General features: G+C 45.4%; 2 protein-coding genes across 3 annotated transcripts in view; one reads left to right on the top strand and one right to left on the bottom strand.

Moving 5' to 3' along the window:
• The window catches only part of ERICH6B (glutamate rich 6B), a 75,816-nt gene extending 68,834 nt beyond the window's left edge, over positions 1 to 6,982 (top strand). Inside the window, exons 15-16 of one of the 2 annotated variants that reach the window (XM_054528991.2) lie at positions 3,174 to 3,399; positions 6,473 to 6,982. In XM_054528991.2, coding sequence (XP_054384966.1) covers positions 3,174 to 3,399; positions 6,473 to 6,691 — 445 coding nt within the window. In that variant the 3' untranslated portion in view covers positions 6,692 to 6,982. The remainder of the gene's footprint in view (positions 1 to 3,173; positions 3,400 to 6,472) is intronic. The other variant, XM_009248633.4, reaches the window with a different exon arrangement.
• A 4,516-nt stretch (positions 6,983 to 11,498) lies between these two features.
• The window catches only part of COG3 (component of oligomeric golgi complex 3), a 71,880-nt gene continuing 61,568 nt past the window's right edge, over positions 11,499 to 21,810 (bottom strand). Inside the window, exons 21-23 of the mRNA XM_024230949.3 lie at positions 21,632 to 21,759; positions 20,771 to 20,869; positions 11,499 to 13,425 (exon numbers count right to left, since the gene is read on the bottom strand). Coding sequence (XP_024086717.1) covers positions 13,396 to 13,425; positions 20,771 to 20,869; positions 21,632 to 21,759 — 257 coding nt within the window. The 3' untranslated portion in view covers positions 11,499 to 13,395. The remainder of the gene's footprint in view (positions 13,426 to 20,770; positions 20,870 to 21,631; positions 21,760 to 21,810) is intronic.

Below are 21,810 nucleotides of genomic sequence, written 5' to 3'. Positions count from 1 at the left end.
CCAGGTGTGTGGAAACTAAAATCCAGCACCCATCTTGACTCCCAGCCCAAGGGGTCTCAGGCCAGGCTTCCTATCTGGGTTCAGGGTCCCACACAGTGTTGAGACCTGCCCAAACTCAGGGTCCCTGGTGGGTGGGTTCTACTCATTCAACAGTTCAGGATCTTTTCACCCACTGAGCAGGAACTTCCCAATTCTGACCATTTCTAGATGTTCCAGATCCCATCTTCCTAAGGGAGACTTAGCCCAGAGCTGGGCACCCTCAGGCAGAAGCAGATCTCTAACACTAGGGAGTGGGGGATGGCCTAGTGTTGCTACTGGAATCCTAGGTTCTTTGGATCTCCCAGAATAGAAATCAAGAGAGATCACCAAACATAGCAGCAAAGTAAAGTTTATATCAGCTTGTGCACAAGGGAACCAGCCCTGAGAAAAGAAAAGAATGGGCTACTCTTTTCAATGCGTGGGTTGGTTTTATAAGGTCTTCCTATAGGAAAGGGTTATGTTTATGACAGAGCATGTATAGGAGCAGTTTTTCTAGTGCTTGCACAGTGGCTCAACGTACTTCTTCATACATCTTATGTAACATTCTCACTTTAAGTCTCCACCCCTGGGTGTGGCTTTTAGCATTAGTTTAAGTCTAACTGCACATCCAGGGCTCCAGGGAAGTCCGTAGCCACCTGAAATAGGGGCTTCTTGGGTGTTTTGTTACTGATTGGTTAAGAGCCAGCTAAGCTAGAGCTTGAGTGAGGGACTTTTATTCTTTTCCTCCAGACCACCTTAAAATTGAGAACCCAACAGCCTGCCCATCTCAGTGTGAGAACTCTGATGGGAGCCATTTAAAAGGTTAAAAGCTAGCAGGATCTGCTCCCCACAGAGTGAAGTAAGAAGATTCTTCTCTTTGCTCTCCTCCCCATCAATGATAACAAGGAAATTTTAACGTTTTCTCAGTTATTGCTGTGTATAGCCATTTAATCCTTACACAGCCCTCTGAACAAAGCACTATTATTATCTGCTTTTTACAGTTGAGGAAATGGAGGCACAGAGAGGTTAAGTGACTGGCCCAAGGTCACACAGTTTGCAAGTGGCACAGCCGGACTTTTAACTGAGAGTCTAGCTCCAGAGCCCAGGTTTTTGTTTGTTCATTTGTTATTTTTATAATTTCGGTATGTATATACCTCTTATTTAGAGAAGGAGGAATGAGGTTGGACAGGCTGGGGTCCCAAGACAAAGGAACTTAGAAGTTTGCTTTTTGTTCAATGGAAAGTGGGAAGCAAGAGGAGGATTTGGGATTGAGTGACTGGAAGTCCTCCCCACTGGAGGTGAGCAAGGCTTCCCATAGCAGGCCTCTGAGCCACCTTCTCACTCCAATGAGGCCCCTGTGTTCCATGAAAGGCTCACATATACAAAGTGACCCCCAAATGCAGAGGGAGCTGAGAAACCAAACAAGGCAGACAAACCCGGTTTGTCTCTGACAAGGTGATTTACTAGGGGAACTTACAGACAGAAGTGCGGTCTAGGGTAGATGCAAGACAGGTATATCTCTGCACCAAAACCTCCCAGACCTGGGGCCTACGTCTTGGGGAAAAAGTACACGTGCCCTGGAAGGCAGCTATGGGCGTCAAAGCCTGTCATGTATGCAACAATATCAAGGATTGTTTTCAAAGAAAGGCAAAGTTTACAGTGAATACGTATTTCTAGATAAAGTATAGTACATCGCCACACCCTGGAGAGCTCGGATGAGACCTGGCAGACTGAGTAACCCAAGCTCCCCAAGCCCTCCTTCTCCAGACAAACCCAGGCCTCAGCATCGCTTCCTTTCTGCATGTGATTCCCTAGAGATGTTGCTGCCCCAAGGGCACTGATTCTAGGAACTGCCCTTTGGGATTTGAAAAGCAGAAGCCAGGGCCAGAGGAACACGATGGGTTTGAAATGTCAAGAGAGGATGGCTCAGAGGGCAGGCAAGCCCCAGAGAATAGGGTCGGGAATGGATGAGAGAGAAATCCATCCACCCTTCATTCCCTTGTACCTATCGATATGGGTGCCCTGCACAAGGCTGGGCAACAGGAATTCAGCAGCGCAGCAGACAGACAAGGTCCCTGCCCTCAGAAGTTTGTGCTTTAGTGAGAGAGATGATGGACAAATACAGTCAATTCTCATGATTCATGGTAGTTATAATCTATAAAGTAATTGAGAACACTGAATTGGCCAATACTGAACCCCTTGCTCCTAGGGGAAATACATACATATATAATATGTAACTCATGTGGAGCCAGGGACATGCCCAGAGCAGTGGGAAATTTGATTTCCCAGTGTGCACATTGCTGGCTGAGATTGAACAAGGCCACGCTCTGCCTTTCTGCTCAGCTCTCCTGCAGAGGCAACCAGAGGACACAGGTGTCCCTACACAGGGCAGTGTTGTGCAAGAAGCTGCAGCTCTGGGGCTGGTGGGACAGGGTTTGAATCCCAGCTCCAGCAAGTGTTACTGGGATAGCCTCAGGCAAGTCACATGACACTTCTGAGCCTCCTATTCTCTTTTGTAAAATAAAAATTAAACAAAAACAAAAACAAAAAAAAAACGGTATCTAGCAGGATGGGCTGCTTTTAGGATTTAAGATGATAACCTATGTGAGATGTGTCTGTGTGCATATTTCCCCTAGGAGCTGTGGGTTGTTTTGGTATTCACTAAATCACTGGCTTTCTAGAACATAATACAGTGAACAATGAGAATTTACCATATCTATTCGTAAATTATATGAAGGAAACCAACAAGGCATGGCAACAGAGAGTCCCGTAGGGAACCAGGGAGGCTGCTCAGGCTGAGGAGGTGACGTCTAAGCTGAGACCTAGAGGATAAGTAGACGCCAGCCATGCCACGTGGAGCAGGGGAACTTTGCAGGCAGAGGGCAGAGCATGGCAAAGCTGTGAGCAGGAAGAGCCTGTGCGTGCCAGTGACTAAGGAGAGGGAAGGAGGGCAGGACAGGACCATACAGTGAGGCCAGCGCAGGGGACAGTGCCTGGTGTTGGGTTGGTTGTCCATGTTAGAGCTTCTCCAACCCATCAAGTCCCTGTCAGTCTTTCTGTGGCCAAGTGGGGAAAAAGAAAGGGAAGGAGAGGAGGAGGAGCAGAGGCCCAGGGCTGAGCGCCCTAGCTGCCTGACATGCTTTCTCTTGGTCCAGGTTGAACCTGAGCTCCAACCTGGGCTACTACTTCCCCAAAGACAAACGCCAGAAGGCCTGGAACTGGTGGAATCTGAACATCCATGTCCACGCACCCCCTGTCCAGCCCATCTCCTTGAAAATCAATGAGTACATCCAGGTACAAATAAGGAGCCAGGATAAGATCATCTTCTGCTTCACCTATGAACAGAAGCAGATTTGTTTAAACCTGGGCACCAGGTACAAGGTAAGGTCACGACTCCCCATACCCTCCATCAGGTGGGGTGCCCACCTGTACAAAGGCCACTGCTGGCTTGGACTGGCCCATGCCACAGGCCTCCAGGCTTGTTCTATATATGCCAACCCGTATAAAAACAAGGCCACTTTGGTTTACCTGATGTTTAAGTACACACAAACACATTCATGTGACTTCCCAGCACTGTGAGCTTAGGCTCTGAGGAAATTCACATTGAAATGCTCAGGCTAGCTGGGAAGAATGACTTGCATCTGTAACCCCAGGGCTTTGGGAGGCCAAGACAGGTGGATCCCTTGAGCCTAGGAGCTTGAGACCAGCTTGGACAACATAGCAAGACCCCTTCTCCACAAAAAATTTTTAAAATTAACTGGGCGTGGGCCAGGTGCAGTGGCTTACGCCTGTAATCCCAGCTCTTTGGGGGGCCAAGGCGGGTCGATCACTTAGCGCCAGGAGTTCGAGACCAGCCTGGCCAACACAGTCAAAGCCCATCTCTACTAAAAATACAAAAAAATTAGCTGATCTCAGTGGCTCACGCCTTTAATCCCAGCTACTCGGGAAACTGAGGTAGGAGAATTGTTTGAACCCGGGTGACGGAGGTCGCAGTGAGCCGAGATCACACCACTGCACTCTAGCCTGGGCGACAGAGCCAGACCCTGTCTCAAAAAATAAATAAGTAAATAAATAAATTAATTAAATTAACTGGGCATGGTGGCTCTCGCACCTGTAGCCCCAGCTACTTGGGATGCTGAGGCAGGAGGGTCACTTGAGCTCAGGATATGATCCTGACAATAAAACACAGATGTCACCCTGCTTATCTCACTTGACACTCGCAGTGGCCGTGTCAGAAGTCAGGGCCAGAAACAAGGGGGAGTCTGTGTCCCCAGGCCTGCTGTTGTGTCTTCTTCCCTCCTCCCCAAACACGCTCTTCTCTAGACAGATGAGCCCCTGGAAGTTCGAGGCATACTCCCCAGGCAGGCAGGAGAGGACCAATGCTGTATTTGTTTCTTAGGGCTGCTGGAACAAATCAGCACAAACTAGGAGGCCTGAAACAACAGTTTACTCTCTCACAGTTCTGGGCCAAGTCTGAGATCAAAGTGTCCATGGGGCCACCATCCTCCAGAGGCTCCAATGGAGGACCCTTCCTTGCTCTCCCAACTTCTGATGCTTCTGGTGTTCTTGGCTTGTGGCAGCATCACTCCTGTGTCTGCCTCCACCTTCACACGGCCTTCTCCTCTGTGTGTCTGTGTCAAACCTCCTCTTTTTTCTTAAAAGGACACTAGTAGTTGGATCTAGGGCCTACCCTAAATCCAGAAGGAGCTCATCCTGAGAGCCTTAACTTAATCATATCCACAGAGACCCTGTTTCCAAATAAGGTTACATTCACCAGCACTGGGGTTAGGACTTGGACATCACTTTTGGGGGACACAGTTCCACCTACTCGAAATGGTGAGGCTGGACTCCTGGAGCTCCAACTGTAGTGGGGGAAGAAGGTGGGCTCCTGAGACCCTTCCTGAGGACCAGAGTTGAGAGGAATGAGAGTGTCCTTGGCTCCCCGCCGTGAAGCCTAAGCAAGGTTCTCTTCCTGCTCAGCTCCCCCGGCCCATTCCACACAGAAGGCTCCACTTACAGACCCTTACCCCACCAGAGAGGTGCCCGGGGCCCCTGGGAGCAGGACTGCCTTGGCAGACAGACAGATGGACATGTCCCCTGGGAATGAGGCAGATGGAGAAGTGGGCTGATAACAGCAGACTCCAGTAGAATAGATGCAGCTGTGTGCAGAGTATCTGAGAAGAGAGGAGGGAGTGTGCTAGGTTTAGGGTGGCCAGACAAGTCGGTTTGCTCAGTACTGAGGAGTTTCCTGGGACATGGGACTTTGAGTGCTAAAACTGGGAAAGTTCCAAACAGGCCTGGCCTGCTGGCCCCCCTAGGTTCCCTCGCCTGGCAAGCCCTCCTATTTTGCAGGTAAATAACAACATCCCAGCATCCTTGCCTATCCTGGATTTCTCATAGCAGCCAATCCAGTGAAGAGGAGGCCAGCACTACCAAGCCCAAGTGGCGGGACCAGCTGGGGCTGACAGCATGGGGGCCTGGGGCACCGGCCTTTGAATGGCGGAGGGAGGAGGGCAGGGACAGGAAGGCGGTGCCCAGCGAGGTTGCAGGAAGGGCTGCTGTGGGCAGAGAGACCAGGGGGCCTGACGCCTTGCAGAGCTAGAGTCCCGGGGAGGGGCAGCTGTGCCTGTGCAGGGTGTGTCCCAAATGAAGCAAATCAGCACCAGTGTAACTAATCAGAGCCAAAGAAAGGAGACACAGCCTGGCACAGGGTCAGCCCAGGCAGGCAGTAGTGTGCCCGGGGAAGAACAGGCCCCTCCGTGCCCAGCCTCTCCACTTCCTGGGTGATGCTAGCCTGTGGTCTGAGCCCATAGTCTTCTATAAGATGGACATAGGTTATTACGTGGCTAAAACAATAACAATGTTGTGTGAAGACATTTCATACGCATAGGAACGGAGCACACGGGTATCGTCCTATCTTATCCCCTCCAGGAGACTCTGTCCTCAGTCTTCTGCAGGCTGCAGGCCCAGGCAGAACTTGGCATAGAGGTGGCCTCCCTGGGCCAGGCCTTCATCTCAACAAAACCCAGATACACTCCCAAGGAGCCCAAGGTGGAGGCAGGACTCGCGGGCAGCCACTGTGAGGCATCCCAGCTCTTGCAGGGCCCCATGGTCGGGACCCCATGGGGAGAAGCCCAGCAGCCCCAGGAAAGTACCGCCTTTGGAGGGCAGGCCGCGCCAGGGCACCAGAACTGCTTTCCCTCCAGTTTAGGGCCAGGCATGGGTGTGGCCTCAGCCCACATCACCATGGTCCACCTGACCACAACACAACCCAAGTGAGTGTATTTGGAAGCAGCAGGAAGGTGGCAGGTGGTGGGGCTGAGAACATGGATCTGCTTTCTCGAGTGAAGGCTCAGGGAGCACTTGGTCCTGGCCACAGGAGGTCTGGCCTGGGTCTGGGGCACTGTGCTCAGGCAGCTTGCATTCTCACCCAGTCCTCTGTGAATCCCCGCAGTTTGTGATCCCGGAGGTGCTGAGCGAAATGAAGAAGAAAACCATCCTGGAGGCAGAACCTGGCCCAACAGCCCAGAAGATCCGGGTCCTTCTGGGGAAAATGAACAGGCTCCTGAATTACGTGACCATCCCTGATCTGGAAAACTTCATAGAGGCCGTCAGTATATCACTGATGGACAACAAGTACCTGAAGAAGATGATTTCTAAACTCTGGTTTTAGGGCGGGGCTTTTCTGGCATCCACCAAATTGCCTTAGGAAGTTGGAGAACTTGGGAGCTCCAGGGAAAAAAACCCAAAGACCTGTTGACCTTTTATGAGAGTTGGTTTGTAATTTGGGACCTGTCGTAGCTCCTTGATTTGAAGTAAACATTTTTGGCAGAAGGGCTGACAGAGTCTGTGGCTGAGCACAGAAAAGGCTTGACAGCCCTGACCCAACAGCACGGAAGCAAGTGACATGTCAATGCCTGTCCTGCCTGCTTCTACGGTCACTCACTCCGTTCTTTTGTGGCTTTCAGTACGGGCCTTGACTCAGGACAACAACTGTGCTCACAGCCAAGCTCTGTCTTTTGTTGGCTGTGTGATCTTGGGCAAGTAGCTTTATACCTCAGTTTCCTCATGTGTAAAATGGGCCTAAAAATAGCAACGATCACCACAGAGTTCGGAGTATTAAATTAGTTAATGCACGTACAGTTCCTAGAACAGGGTCTGGCCCATAGGAGCCACTCAGTGTCACTCCAATTACTGTCAGCTTGGCCCTTCCTTCACGTCTGGGCAGCTCCTGGAAAGGGTCTGTGAGACAGTCGGGTAGGCTGAGTGTCTGCACTTCCTTGGGCTGCAAAGGCACAGCCCCTTCAGCTTCCTCAGGCCTTTTTCTTCATGATGCTCCCTATTGTTACTGGGACTGCACATGAACCAGGCGGGCCCCGTTGTAAGCACTGTGCAAGCTGTAGCTCGTGTGGCTCCAGGATGTGGGCAGTATTTTCTCAAGGACACTGGGATGCAGAGAGGTTAAAGGACTCGCCCAGGATCACACACGAGTACGTGATGGTAAAGACTGGCATTCCAGCCTACTCGACTACAAAATGACATCACTGTGGTGATAATATGTTTATGACCCCGCCACCACCACCACTCCAGGGCATCTCAAGGACTGAAGGCCACTCCAGGTGCTACTGCCCTTATCCTACCTTGTTGCACAGCCCCTACCCACCCCCACCCCTCTCCAGGGAGCTCTGGAGGCCAGTCCCGGTCACTCAGCTGCTGCTGACTTGGCACTAATCATGCATCAGCCTTGGGGGGGCGGGGTCCAGCCGCTCCTCCTGGTGTTGGAGCCTCTGGGCACCACCCCAGAACACAGCGCCTCCTCCTGAGGCTGAGAGGGGAGGCTACATGTGGCCCAGTGCCTGGATCCCCCATGCTTCCTGCACGGCCCCAGAGGCTCTCTCCAACCCTGCCTGGATCCCCCACGCTTCCTGCACAGTCCCAGAGGCTCTCTCCAACCCTGACCTCATCACACCTCATCCACCCCTGCCAAGCCAGAGGCAAACCCACACTGGCCCAAACCCAGTCCCCCATACCAGTAGGTGACTGAGAGCCTGAAAGGACCCACGTGCCATCTCCCCTCAGGAACTGGGTGGGACACTTGGGATCACTGATAACAGTTACCAACTTGAATAGCTAAAACAAAAGGGGAAAATGTGTCATCTGGAGAGAAGAACACTGACCCGAACTGAAGATGCAATGGGTCTCGGAAATGATTGGAGTGGAGAAGCTGCAGACCCCGTCTTTCTGCCTCTCAGTCTTCGACACTCATCTTGTCCAGGAGACGTTTTCTACGCATCTCAGGTCACATGGCTTTGTCTCCCAATCACTCTCAAAAACACCCCAGTGGTCTCTGCAGTTGGCCTTGATTAAATCAGGAGACCACCCTTGGTCCAATCCAGTGCAGTAAGAGCAGGTGGGATTACGTCTTGTAAATGGCTCCCAGCTGATCCCAGAGCAGGAGTAGAGGTAGCTGTTTCTAAAAATAGGAGACTTGAGCTGGGCAGCCCCCCAGGGGATGATTTCATACAATCTCAGGACACCTGCAAACTTCCCAGAATGACCTGAGCTCCAGCGTCAACCAAGACAGTATAGAAAACCCCAGGCCTGGCTGGGCGCAGTGGCTCACTCCTGTAATTCCAGCAACTTGGGGGGCCAAGGTGGGCAGATCACTTGAGGCCAGGAGTTAGAGACCAGTCTGGGCAATATGACAAAACCCCACCTCTACTAAAAATACAAAAATTAGCTGGGTGTAGTGGTGCATGCCTGTAATCCCAGCTACTCGAGAAGCTGAGGCACAAGAATCGCCTGAGCCCAGGAGGCAGGGAGGTTGCAGTTGAGTCAAGATCACACCACTGCACTCCAGCCTGGGTGACAGAGTGAGACCCTGTCTCAAAAAGAAAGAAAAAAGAAAACCCCAGGCCAGGGGCAGTGGCTCACACCCAGAATCCCAGCACTTTGGGAGGCTGAGGCAGGTAGGTGGATCACTTGAGGTCAGAAGTTCAAGACCAGACTGGCCCACATAGTGAAATCCCATCTCTACAAAAAATACAAAAAATTAGCACGGTGGTGTGCACCTGTAGTCCCAGCTACCTGGTAGGCTGAGGTGGGAGGATCACCTGAGCCCAGGAGGTCAAGGCTACAGTGAGCTGTGTTCATGCCACTGCACTCTGGCCTGGGCTACAGAATGAGACCCTGTCAGAGAAGAAAGGAGAGGAGAGGGAGGAGAGGGAAGGAAAGGGAATGGGAGGGGAGGGAAGGAGAGGGGAGAGGACCCTTCCTCTAGCAATTAGCCATTCTCTACTGTGAACAGTGACACCCAAGTGCTGTCTTCATGGCCCTTCTCCCTGAGGCTCTCCCACTGTCTGCCACCAACCTCCACTTAATGCTTTGTCCTCACCCCCAAACCATCACCTGTGCAGCTGAGCTGGGACTAGGACAATCAGGCTGTCACAGGCAGGGTGCTACATGTCACTTCCTTGGCCTGACAGTCATACCTTGCTGGTGAATGCTGTCATTGGCTAACACACAACAGTTCCTTTGTTGCAAGGTAACGAGCCATAAATGACTACTGTGGTAACATCCCTTTATATAGCCACAAAGTTTGAGTGCCTGATTAGTTCCGCACCTATGCTCAGGGTGCACAGAAACCCGTCCTTACCACACATCAAAGACAGAAGCTCCCAAGTGGATCTCAGCAACACACAAGTCATCCCTAGCCAGGGCAATGGTATTGGAAAAACAGAGGGAAAAAATTGAACAGCTGTCTGGGATAGAAAATGCACAGGACTTGGTAGTAATGGGATGATGTGGGGAAGGCTGCATGACTTGGACAACAAAGTCACACAACACTTATAGAGCATCTTCTGCAGACACTGTTCTAGGTGCTGCGTATGAACAAAACAAAGTTCCTTTCCCAAGGAGTTTGTGATCTGGGTTGGTGGGGAAGACAAAAAACAAACAAGCAAAATACATCATGTGTCAGGTACAAAGACAACTAATGCAGGTGAGGGGAACAGCAAGTGCTGGGGACTGGGACTTGCTATTCTATATAGCAGGGTTTCGCCACCTCTGCTCCACTGACATTTAGAGCTGGATGATTCTTTGTGGTCGGGACTATTCAGTGCTGTAGGATGTTTAGCAGCATCCCTGGTCTCTACACACTAGAAGCCAGTAATACCCCACCCCTAACACACACACACCAGTCACAACCAAAATGTCTTCAGATACTGCCGTATATCCGGGGCTGGGGGCAGGGGCAGGGATTGCCACTGCTGCAGGTCATACTTGGGTTTTTTGGTTTTGTTTTCTTATGGCCCAGCACATCTATCTTGGCAACTGCTTCATGTATATGAGAAGGTATATCTGCAACGTTAGGGTTTCTGAATTTACTAATGGGAAACAGGACCATCCGGACTGTGATTCATTCTATAAGATAGCTGGCCTTAGACTCTTCCTTTAAAAAAAAAAAAAAAAAAGTCAATGTCAAGAAAATAAACATATGAAAACTCTAAGAGTAGTGGTCTAAGCTAAAAGGAAGTAAAGAGACATGACAACCAAGTAAAATGTTGAACCCAGGATAAAGAAAAGCTATGAAACATTTTGGGGGAACAATTAGGGAAGCTGAAATATGGACTTCATATTAGATACTACTGAATTTCTTTTTTAGGTGTGATAATGGCATTGGGTTATGTAGGAGAACGTCCCTATTATTTGGAAACGGATGCTGAATTATTTAGGGGTATAATTTAACAGTGAAGTGTCACGATGACTGCAACTTCCTTTCAAATAGTTCAGCAAAAGAATATGTATGGGTGTGTTTGTATACACTAATAATGAAAACCCACTTGATTTCCTTTAACATGTGTAAAAGGGCCCAATCTTGTAAGACATGTTATTTTAGAATATACATAGAAAAAAATCTGGAAGCTATATGCCAAACATTCAACTGTGGTTGGCAGTTATAAGTTGTCTTACTTATAACAGCAGGAGAAAATTTAAAGATATGGTGTTGTGAAGCCAGGGGAGAAAATACAAATATTTTTGGAAAATAGAGGGAAGAATACAATACTACTAAATTTCAGTACAACTATGTATGTCAGTACTATGCTGACAGTACTCAAGAAATTGTCAGTTTCACAAAGAAAAAGTTAAAATGTCTTTTAACTAAGGAAGCATTAAGATGCTTCAAAAATGTCTTCCCTTAATAATTTTCTTGCCAAAGGAATTTATACAGTACAAGTAAAACTGGCGAAATCTGAGTAAGATTGATAGAGTATATTAATGTCAATATCCTGGTTGTGATACTGTGCTATAGTTTTGCAAGATGCTACCACTGGGGGAAGCTGGGCAAAGGGTACATGGGATCTATCTGTATTATTTCTTAAAACTGCATGTGAGTCTGACACAAGTTATCTCAATTAAAATTTTAATTAAAGAAATTTTCCTCAAGGAACCACACACATACCAGACACGTGAGGACAAGGTAGGAAGCAAAAATCTTTATTTTTAAAAAATTCACATTTATTAAAAACAGCAATTTCTAGCCAAATAATATAAAGCATTTTAAATTATTTGAAAGTATATACACTCTTTGTATAAGTGAACACTTGAAACTGTACAGATTTAAACAAATAATCATTTAGCAAACAAGTTGGGTCACTATTACCTACTCAGCACTTTGTAAGGTGTTTGTTTCAGAAATAAAAGATCAAAACACAAGAACCAATGTCATTAAATATTTTTATAAGAACACACTCCGCTCTGCACATCAAATTAAATCAGTCACGTACTTACTGTACAATAATCATGCCCTCATTTCTTTGGAAAGGCTATTAAAAATCAAATGTACATATAATACACAAAACTGGATATTTTACAGTTTATTTCATTAAACATGTATTTAAAAAACAAGTAAATACAATCTTCCTAATTCATTCATTTCATGGCAAAGAATGAATATGGGCCCTCTTACCTTCTACCTTCTCAAAATAGAGACTAATAAGTTCAATCAAGCAACGTCCATCACCAATTTAAACTGAGTGAAAAGGAAGTGACCTGTTACAAATGACAACAATCAGGGTAGGTAACCCATCTGCACCCTGCAGAAGTGCTGCCTCGGTACGTCTAATGAGTTACAGGCGCCCACTGCACCAAAAGGTCCCCTGGTCCCATTCTAGAACCCCTGACAGTGTCCACCTCTAAACTAGTGTTTGAAAAACTCAGAATTCTTTTTGAACTAAGAAGCTGGCTGCCTTAACATCAGCGGCAAAACCAATCCAATCAGGAAGTAGGAATTTGTTGGAAAATTCATTGATATGCATAATTTATGATCCCTGATATGGTGTGGTAGTTTTCAGATGTGGATAGTGTTTGTCATCCTTAGGTTTGCTGGTAAAATGTATTCTGCTGTAGCCGGGCTAGAGATCCACACAGCTGGTCCACAGCACAGCACAGCCAGCTGAATGAATAGACAGGACATGAAAGTGTTTGCTTTTCAAAGAACTGCTAAAACCAAAGGCAGTGTACAGAAGGCTGGTGACCTGAACCTTCACTCAGGAGGAACACTACTGCTCAGGTTTCCTTCTCTCCTTTATGCGCCAAATTTAAGACACCTTAATTGGTACTTTGCACTCACAAACACACACTATCATACCATGAAGATACTCATTAAAGACACTGCACGTATCTATGATGAGAATGCTGCAACTCCTTGCTTTAGAACTGTCTGCACCTAAGCAATTCAAGGGGCAGAGATGCTGGAGCTTCACACAAAGTCCTTGTATCTTTAAACTACCTCACATCAAACAGAGAAAAGGATGACACCCCGACTTCCCAGGAAGGCAGAACCTGTTCTCAGAAGCAACCAATCTACTCCAAACTAAACTTCAAAATGACAGGAGAAACATTACATTAAATAAGAGCATAGAAATAACATTTCACTGTGGAATGCTCAGTGGTTAAAAGTGTTACAGTGTTTCACGTTTTAGCAAACCTTACTCTTACAGGCCTTCTAATTCGCTGTATTTCTGTAAAGCTCTTTGCACTACTTATTGTAATCTATTTTTATTGCACATTTTTAACAAAGAACGATTTCACTGCATGTCTGCCCTAGCTCTCTCTTCACATTTCTTGTGACCATTTAAATGAGGCAGTTATCACCAATCACAGATTAATCTTTGGCATTTTGATGTTTTAGAAAAGAAAACACTGATCCTGTAACATTTTGCTTCTATTTCATTCTGCAGTCAGCACTGAGCAGCACGCTCGTGTGGTTCTCGGGGACGTTCCCACATACGATTCCTCGGGGTCCTGCAGACTCCAAGACTTCTCAGCTTGCTCCTCTCAGACAGACCATTTAGGTGCACAGCCCGGCTGGCCTGCTTATTTAGAAACTGACAACAGAAGGCTCAGCTGAAAAGCAAAATTAAGAGCTATGTTAGTTCCCCTATGGAATACCATCCTCAAGAAAAGCTATGTTAGTTCTCCTATGGAATACGATCCTCAAGAAAAGCTATGTTAGTACCCCTATGGAATAACATCCTCAAGAAAAGCTATGTTAGTTCCCCTATGGAATACCGTCCTCAAGAAAAGCTATGTTAGTTCCCCTATGGAATACCATCATCAAGAAAAGCTATGTTAGTTCTCCTATGGAATACCATCCTCAAGAAAAGCTATGTTAGTTCTCCTATGGAATAACATCCTCAAGAAAAGCTATGTTAGTTCCCCTATGGAATACCATCCTCAAGAAAAGCTATGTTAGTTCCCCTACGGAATACCATCCTCAAGAAAAGCTATGTTACTTCTCCTATGGAATACCATCCTCAAGAAAAGCTATGTTACTTCCCCTATGGAATACAATCCTCAAGAAAAGCTATGATAGTTCCCCTATGGAATACCATCCTCAAGGAAAGCTATGTTAGTTCCCCTATGGAATAACATCCTCAAGAAAAGCTATGTTAGTTCCCCTATGGACCATCCTCAAGAAAAGCTATGTTAGTTCTCCTGTGGAATACCATCCTCAAGAAAAGCTATGTTAGTTCCCCTATGGAATACCATCCTCAAGAAAAGCTATGTTAGTTCTCCTATGGAATACCATCCTCAAGAAAACCTATGTTAGTTCCACTATGGAATACCATCCTCAAGAAAAGCTATGTTCGTTCCCCTAAGGAATACCATCCTCAAGAAAAGCTATGTTAGTTCCCATATGGAATACCATCCTCAAGAAAAGCTATGTTAGTTCCCCTATGGAATACCATCCTCAAGAAAAGCTACGTTAGTTCCCCTACGGAATACCATCCTCAAGAAAAGCTACGTTAGTTCCCCTACGGAATACCATCCTCAAGAAAAGCTACGTTAGTTCCCCTACGGAATACCATCCTCAAGAAAGGCTACATTAGTTCCCCTATGGAATACCGTCCTCAAGGAAAGCTACGTTAGTTCCCCTATGGAATACCGTCCTCAAGGAAAGCTACGTTAGTTCCCCTATGGAATACCGTCCTCAAGGAAAGCTACGTTAGTTCCCCTATGGAATACCGTCCTCAAGGAAAGCTACGTTAGTTCCCCTATGGAATACCGTCCTCAAGGAAAGCTACGTTAGTTCCCCTATGGAATACCGTCCTCAAGGAAAGCTACGTTCGTTCCCCTATGGAATACCGTCCTCAAGGAAAGCTACGTTCGTTCCCCTATGGAATACCGTCCTCAAGGAAAGCTACGTTCGTTCCCCTATGGAATACCGCCCTCAAGGAAAGCTACGTTCGTTCCCCTATGGAATACCGTCCTCAAGCAAAGCTACGTTCGTTCCCCTATGGAATACCGTCCTCAAGGAAAGCTACGTTCGTTCCCCTATGGAATACCGCCCTCAAGGAAAGCTACGTTCGTTCCCCTATGGAATACCGTCCTCAAGCAAAGCTACGTTCGTTCCCCTATGGAATACCGTCCTCAAGAAAAGCTACGTTCGTTCCCCTATGGAATACCGTCCTCAAGGAAAGCTACGTTCGTTCCCCTATGGAATACCGTCCTCAAGAAAAGCTACGTTCGTTCCCCTATGGAATACCGTCCTCAAGAAAAGCTATGTTCGTTCCCCTATGGAATACCATCCTCAAGAAAAGCTATGTTCGTTCCCCTATGGAATACCATCCTCAAGAAAAGCTATGTTCGTTCCCCTATGGAATACCATCCTCAAGAAAAGCATGTTCGTTCCTCTATGGAATACCATCCTCCAGAAAAGCTCTGTTACTTCCCCTATGGAATACCATCCTCAAGAAAAGCTCTGTTACTTCCCCTATGGAATACCATCCTCCAGAAAAGCTCTGTTACTTCCCCTATGGAATACCATCCTCAAGAAAAGGTCTGTCAGTTACCCTATGGAATACCATCCTCAAGGAAAGCTATGTTAGTTCCCCTATGGAATACCACCCTCAAGGAAAGCTATGTTAGGTCCCCTATGGAATACCACCCTCAAGAAAAGCTATATTAGTTCCCCTATGGAATACCACCCTCAAGAAAAGCTATGTTAGTTCTCCTATGGAATACCATCCTCAAGAAAAGCTATGTTAGTTCCCCTATGGAATACCATCCTCAAGAAAAGCTATGTTAGTTCCCCTATGGAATACCATCCTCAAGAAAAGCTATGTTAGTTCTCCTATGGAATACCATCCTGAAGAAAAGCTATGTTAGTTCCCCTATGGAATACCAGCCTCAAGAAAAGCTATGTTAGTTCCCCTATGGAATACCATCCTCAAGAAAAGCTATGTTAGTTCTCCTATGGAATACCATCCTCAAGAAAAGCTATGTTAGTTCTCCTATGGAATACCATCCTCAAGAAAAGCTATGTTACTTCTCCTATGGAATACCATCCTCAAGAAAAGCTATGTTAGTTCCCCTATGGAATACCGTCCTCAAGAAAAGCTATATTAGTTCTCCTATGGAATACCGTCCTCAAGAAAAGCTATGTTAGTTCCCTATGGAATACCATCCTCAAGTAAAGCTATGTTACTTCCCCTATGGAATACCACCCTCAAGAAAAGCTAGAAAAGCTATGTTAGTTCCCCTATGGAAGACCATCCTCAAGAAAAGCTATGTTAGTTCCCCTATGGAAGACCATCCTCAAGAAAAGCTATGTTAGTTCTCAAAGCTACATTAGCTCTCCTATGGAATACCATCCTCAAGAAAAGCTACGTTAGCTCCCCTATGGAATACCATCCTCAAGAAAAGCTATGCTAGTTCCCCTATGGAATACCATCCTCAAGAAAAGCTATGCTACTTCCCCTATGGAATACCATCCTCAAGAAAAGCTATGCTAGTTCCCCTATGGAATAGCATCCTCAAGAAAAGCTATGCTAGTTCTCCTATGGAATGCCATCCTCAAGAAAAGCTATGCTAGTTCCCCTATGGAATGCCATCCTCAAGAAAAGCTATGCTAGTTCCCCTATGGACCATCCTCAAGAAAAGCTATGCTAGTTCCCCTACGGAATACCATCCTCAAGAAAAGCTATGCTAGTTCCCCTATGGAATACCATCCTCAAGAAAAGCTCTGCTAGTTCCCCTACGGAATACCATCCTCAAGAAAAGCTATGCTAGTTCCCCTACGGAATACCATCCTCAAGAAAAGCTATGTTAGTTCCCCTACGGAATACCATCCTCAAGAAAAGCTATGTTAGTTCCCCTATGGAATACCATCCTCAAGAAAAGCTATGTTAGATCCCCTACGGAATACCATCCTCAAGAAAAGCTATGTTAGTTCCCCTACGGAATACCATCCTCAAGAAAAGCTATGTTACTTCTCCTATGGAATACCATCCTCAAGAAAAGCTATGTTAGTTCCCCTATGGAACACCATCCTCAAGAAAAGCTATGTTAGTTCCCCTATGGACCATCCTCAAGAAAAGCCAAGGAGGGAGGGGAACCACAAGGGTTGAAAAACCTCAGCATCATGCAATACAGCCAGGCAACAAACCTTCATGTATGTACCCCTTGAATCTAAAATAAAAGTTGAAAAATAAAATAAAGCAATTAGAATGGAAAAAAAAAAAGTTGTTTAGAGCCCCAAAAACAATGAGAGAAAAAGACCAAGATTTTTATGAGACCAGTAAACATGGCTATAAAGTAGAAACTGGCCCACAATGTTGGTCTATTTCTGAGGCAGCCACTGGGCACTGGCATTGGGAGGCCCTGTCAGGGGTCACACTTCATCACCAAACCTAGGCCATCAAATCACTTAAAATCCAATGAGAATAATGTCAAAAACTATACACAAACACTGACAAGGACAGAAACATATCTCCATAATCCACTGTGCCTTGTTCTATGCAGTGTGTTGTTGGAAGAGTTGTAAGCTGTCCTTTAAGTGACTTTTTAAAACGCACAAGAACAGACATGACAAGTGAATTTCAACTCACATGCCAATTTTGACCAACTGCAGGAGCAACCTGCCCACTCTGTAACGGAGGACTGGGACACCAGAGCCGGGTCACAGCAGTGACAGGAGGGAAATGGCTGCCTGCACTCCAGGTGTCTGACACCCAGGCCCTGGAACCTTGTGGGTAAATGGACCTAGCTGTGAACCGTTCTATCAGTACAGCTGCTTTGCTGATGCAGATCATCACCCCGATGTCATTTATAAATGAGTGCTGTCGGAAGAGGGATACAGAATCACCTCTGTGCTTTCCCTGCCAAAGTACAAAGCCTGAATGTAATCATGATGAAAGAGACAACACCAAATGGAGAGACAGTCTACGGAATAACTGGCCTGTCAAGGTCAAGAAAGGCTGTCTAACTGCTCCAGGTTAAAAGAAGCTAAAGAGACGTGACACCTGACAGCAATGCATGACCTGGGACTGGACCTGGACTGGGGAAATGTCAGTCACAAGATCAGCAGGAACGGTACCGGGACTCTGATGAAATGTGCGTATGAACTGTGAATTAGACACTATTATCAATGTTAAGTTTCCTGTTTTGGTAACTATACAGGAGTAGTGAGAGAATTTCCTTGTTCTCAGGAATACACTCTGAAGTATTTAGGAGTACAGGAGCACAATGTCTCCCAACTTTCTCTCCAATGATTTAAAAGTAGGGCTTCAGGGACAGGGAAGGGAAAAAGTGAGAAAAATGAAGCAAATGCGGCAAAATGAAAATGGGGTAAAGGATATATGGGCACTCCTTACACTATTCTTGCACCTTTTCTGTAAGTTTGAAATTATAACAAACTAAACTTACAAAAATAATGTCTTCTGCCATAAAATGGATCTTATGATCAAGTACTCCACATCTACATTCATGCAAGTGACTATAACTGGAGAAAAAAAAAAATAGACAACTAAGTTGAATGGTCTCTCTTAGATTCATATCCACTAAACTCACCCGAGCCTCTCTCCTCCCTCTCGGTGATGACCTTGCTTCTTATTTCACTCAGAAACGTGAAGCACTCAGAAGAGCACATCCATGAGCTCCCGCCACATTCACAGCCCCCATCCATGCCCATACACTCGGCCTCCTCCTGTTACCATGACTGAACCCCCATGTGTCTCACAAAGGCCCCACCCTGCCTGTTCCTGAAATTCCACCCACATTCTCAAGATATTTTCCCCTCCTTGTAGATCTTCCCCCATGAACACAAAAACATGCGTTTTTCTCCTATCTTTAAAAAAAAACAAGTTACCCTGCGGAAAAATGTGGCCAGGCACAGTGGCTCACGCCTGTAATCCCAGCACTTTGGGAGGCTGAGGCGGGTGGATCACGAGGTCAGCAGATCGAGACCATCCTGGCTAACACAGTGAAACCCCGTCTCTACTAAAAATACAAAAAAAATTGGCGGGGCCTGTATTCCCAGCTACTTGGGAGTCTGAGGCAGGAGAATGGCATGAACCCCGGAGGCGGAGCTTGCAGTGAGCCGAGATCGCGCCACTGCACTCCAGCTTGGGCGACAGAGCGAGACTCCATCTCAAAAAAAAAAAAAAAAAAAAAAACAATGGAAGGATAACCCAATAACTAATAAAAAGAGTTATCTATAGGGGAGGGAAGGGAAAGGCTGGAGGGGATTGGAAAAGGAACAAGACTTCTCCAAATATACCTTGTTCTGTAATTCTGACTTGGAAACCATGCAAGTATTTTATATCATTAAGAAACAAAATTAAATCAAAATAGAAAAAAAATCTCTAAATATTGAAAAGAAACCCAATTATATATTGAGTTAGTGGTACAATCATATAGAAAGTAATTACTTCAAGTAAATTATTTGGAAGTATTTTGACTGTACAAATATCCTAGAATGATACAAATATCTTTTTAAAATGTGACCCATCTATCCACATAAAGGAATATATACAGCCATAAAAAGGAAGCTCTGATACACACAACACGGATGAGCATTGAAAACACGCTAGGTGAATGAAGCAGCGATATGAGGCCACGTATTGTATGATTCCATTTAATGAAATATCCAGAATAGGCAAATCCACAGAGACAAAAAGTAGAAGACGGGGAAATGCAGGATCTGCTAATGGCTAAGGGGTTTTTTTGGGGAGTAATGAAAATGTTCTAGAATTAGATAGTGGTGAGGACTGCACAACTTTCTGAATATACTAAAAACCATTGAACTCTGCACTTTAAAAAGATGAATTGTATAGTATATGAACATCTCAATTTTAAAATGACCTCATTTCTCCCTCCAGCTACCACCCCATCTTTCTCCTCTCCACTACAGTAACACTGCTAAAAAGATTCTGTCTGGGTATGGTGGCTCATGACTGTAATCCCAGCACTTTAGGAAGCTGAGGCACGCAGATCACTTGAGGCCAGGAGTTCAAGACCAGCCTGGCCAACATGGTGAAACCCTCTGTCTACCAAATACAAAAATTAGCTGGGCATGGTGGCAGGCGCCTGTAGTCCTAGCTATTTAGGAGGCTGAGGCACAAGAATTGCATGAACCTGGGAGGCAGAGGTTGCAGTGAGCCGAGATCACACCACTGAACTCCAGCCTGGGCAACAAAGTGAGACTCCATTTCAAAACAAACAAAAACAAAAACAAAAAAAAACACAAGATTTATCTACACTCACCATTGCCTAGTCTTATCCCCCCAGTTTCTACACAGCCCAGTCAGGCTCTTGCCAGCCTGATCAGTCTCCCCAAATTTCCTAGTCCTTACCATATACTAAATTTCTAAACTATCCTAAACTTAAGACCAGATATAAAATACCCTCCACAGTGCCAGGCTACTCCTAATACATACTGGGTACTCAATAACTTCCATTTTTTTAATCTGGAAGTTATTAAAAAACTACAAATAGGGTGCAGTGTATACTGCTCGGGTGATGGGTGCACCAAAATCTTGCAAATCACCACTGAAGAACTTACTCGTGTAACCAAATACCACCCGTACCCCAATAACCTACAGAAAAATCAAAAATTTTTTTTAAAAAAAGTATTTCTCTTATTATGTGTATTTCAAACAAAATTATTCAGCAAGCTAAATGCCACTATTTGAGTCTTTTACAAACAGGTCATTCTCTTAAACACAGCAATATTCATATCAGAAAGGATTAAACAGAATTTTAATCCTGAGATTAACTGAAAATTCTAAAACTATCCCCCAAAAGTTTGAGAGAACAATTCAAAGTCTGAATTCTCACTCATCAGAATAAAAGAAGGTAATATTTTTTAAATTAATACTAAAAATATGTTTGCTCAAAGACATTATCTACTCAAGTGAAGTAACCAAGAGGGCATAAAAGTAATAAGGATCTTCGGTCTACCCATTACCTGTTCCATAGATGGACAGGCAATGATCTGGATGTCTTCAGGGCTGAACTCTTCCTTTAACAGAGCATGGAACTTCTGGAAGACTTGCTGAATATTATTCTTAGAAAGGAGAAGAGGAGATCTTATCAAGTGAGTTGTCTTAAACATGAAGCAACATGAATGTTAAATTGTAATGACATTTGCCAAAGCGAGTGGAAGCAATGTATCTTTCATGATATTACCAAAGACGCATAATTTGCTCTTAATAGTTCAATGCTGGCATAACCTGATGAAGACTTATCAGATAATGCTTCCCAGGAAGACTAAACTCTAGCAAGCCTTGTCCCCCCAGAGAATAATTTTAAGGGTCTTCTGCAGCAATTTCTTACACAAAAGATAATAAAGTTCCTAGACACATAAAATATACTTTAAAAATCAACCCATGCCTTGGGTAAGAACAAGAGCTCAACACAGAGCTGGAAGTTATAAGCCCTAAATTTGCTCTGATATTTAATCCCTTGGTTGCCACTGCAAGCCATTTATTTCTACTACTCACCAGTAAAATAGGGCATAATTCCTGAAGTGCTGCTCTCTTGAGAGCTGGGTCACATGCAATGTAAGGGTCTGATTTTTTTGGTTTATTTACTAATTTCTACTTTCAATAGTAACATTAAAAACTTAAGACAAAGTGACAGTGGGAAAAAAAGATAATCAAGACAGAGGCAGACTTTGTAAGCCTTTCATGAGTCACAGTGATTATTCAACTTCACTAGAACAGTATACCAACATTTCTAAATGTCTACAGGAAAAGGAAAATGGTAAATGAGGCAAAGAATACTTGAAGTCACCCGCCAACATTCAAATGAGTTATCTGATACTCACCCTCACAGGTTTAAACAAGATGAACTCGGTATCTTTATTGGATAGGTACAAGGACATACTTCTCAATGTCAGAGGCAGCTTTGTTTTTATTGTCTTATACGCAGTTGCCGCAAGGTCATTGACCTTTGCTGGAAATAAATTAACCTCATTAGTGTCACAAAGAAAAAGAAAAGAAATAT

Source organism: Pongo abelii, chromosome 14 (genome assembly GCF_028885655.2).
Source record: "Pongo abelii isolate AG06213 chromosome 14, NHGRI_mPonAbe1-v2.0_pri, whole genome shotgun sequence".
NCBI lineage: Eukaryota > Metazoa > Chordata > Mammalia > Primates > Hominidae > Pongo > Pongo abelii.
The sequence above is the reverse complement of the archived record's forward strand: the minus strand, read 5'-3'. Positions and strand labels throughout refer to the sequence as shown.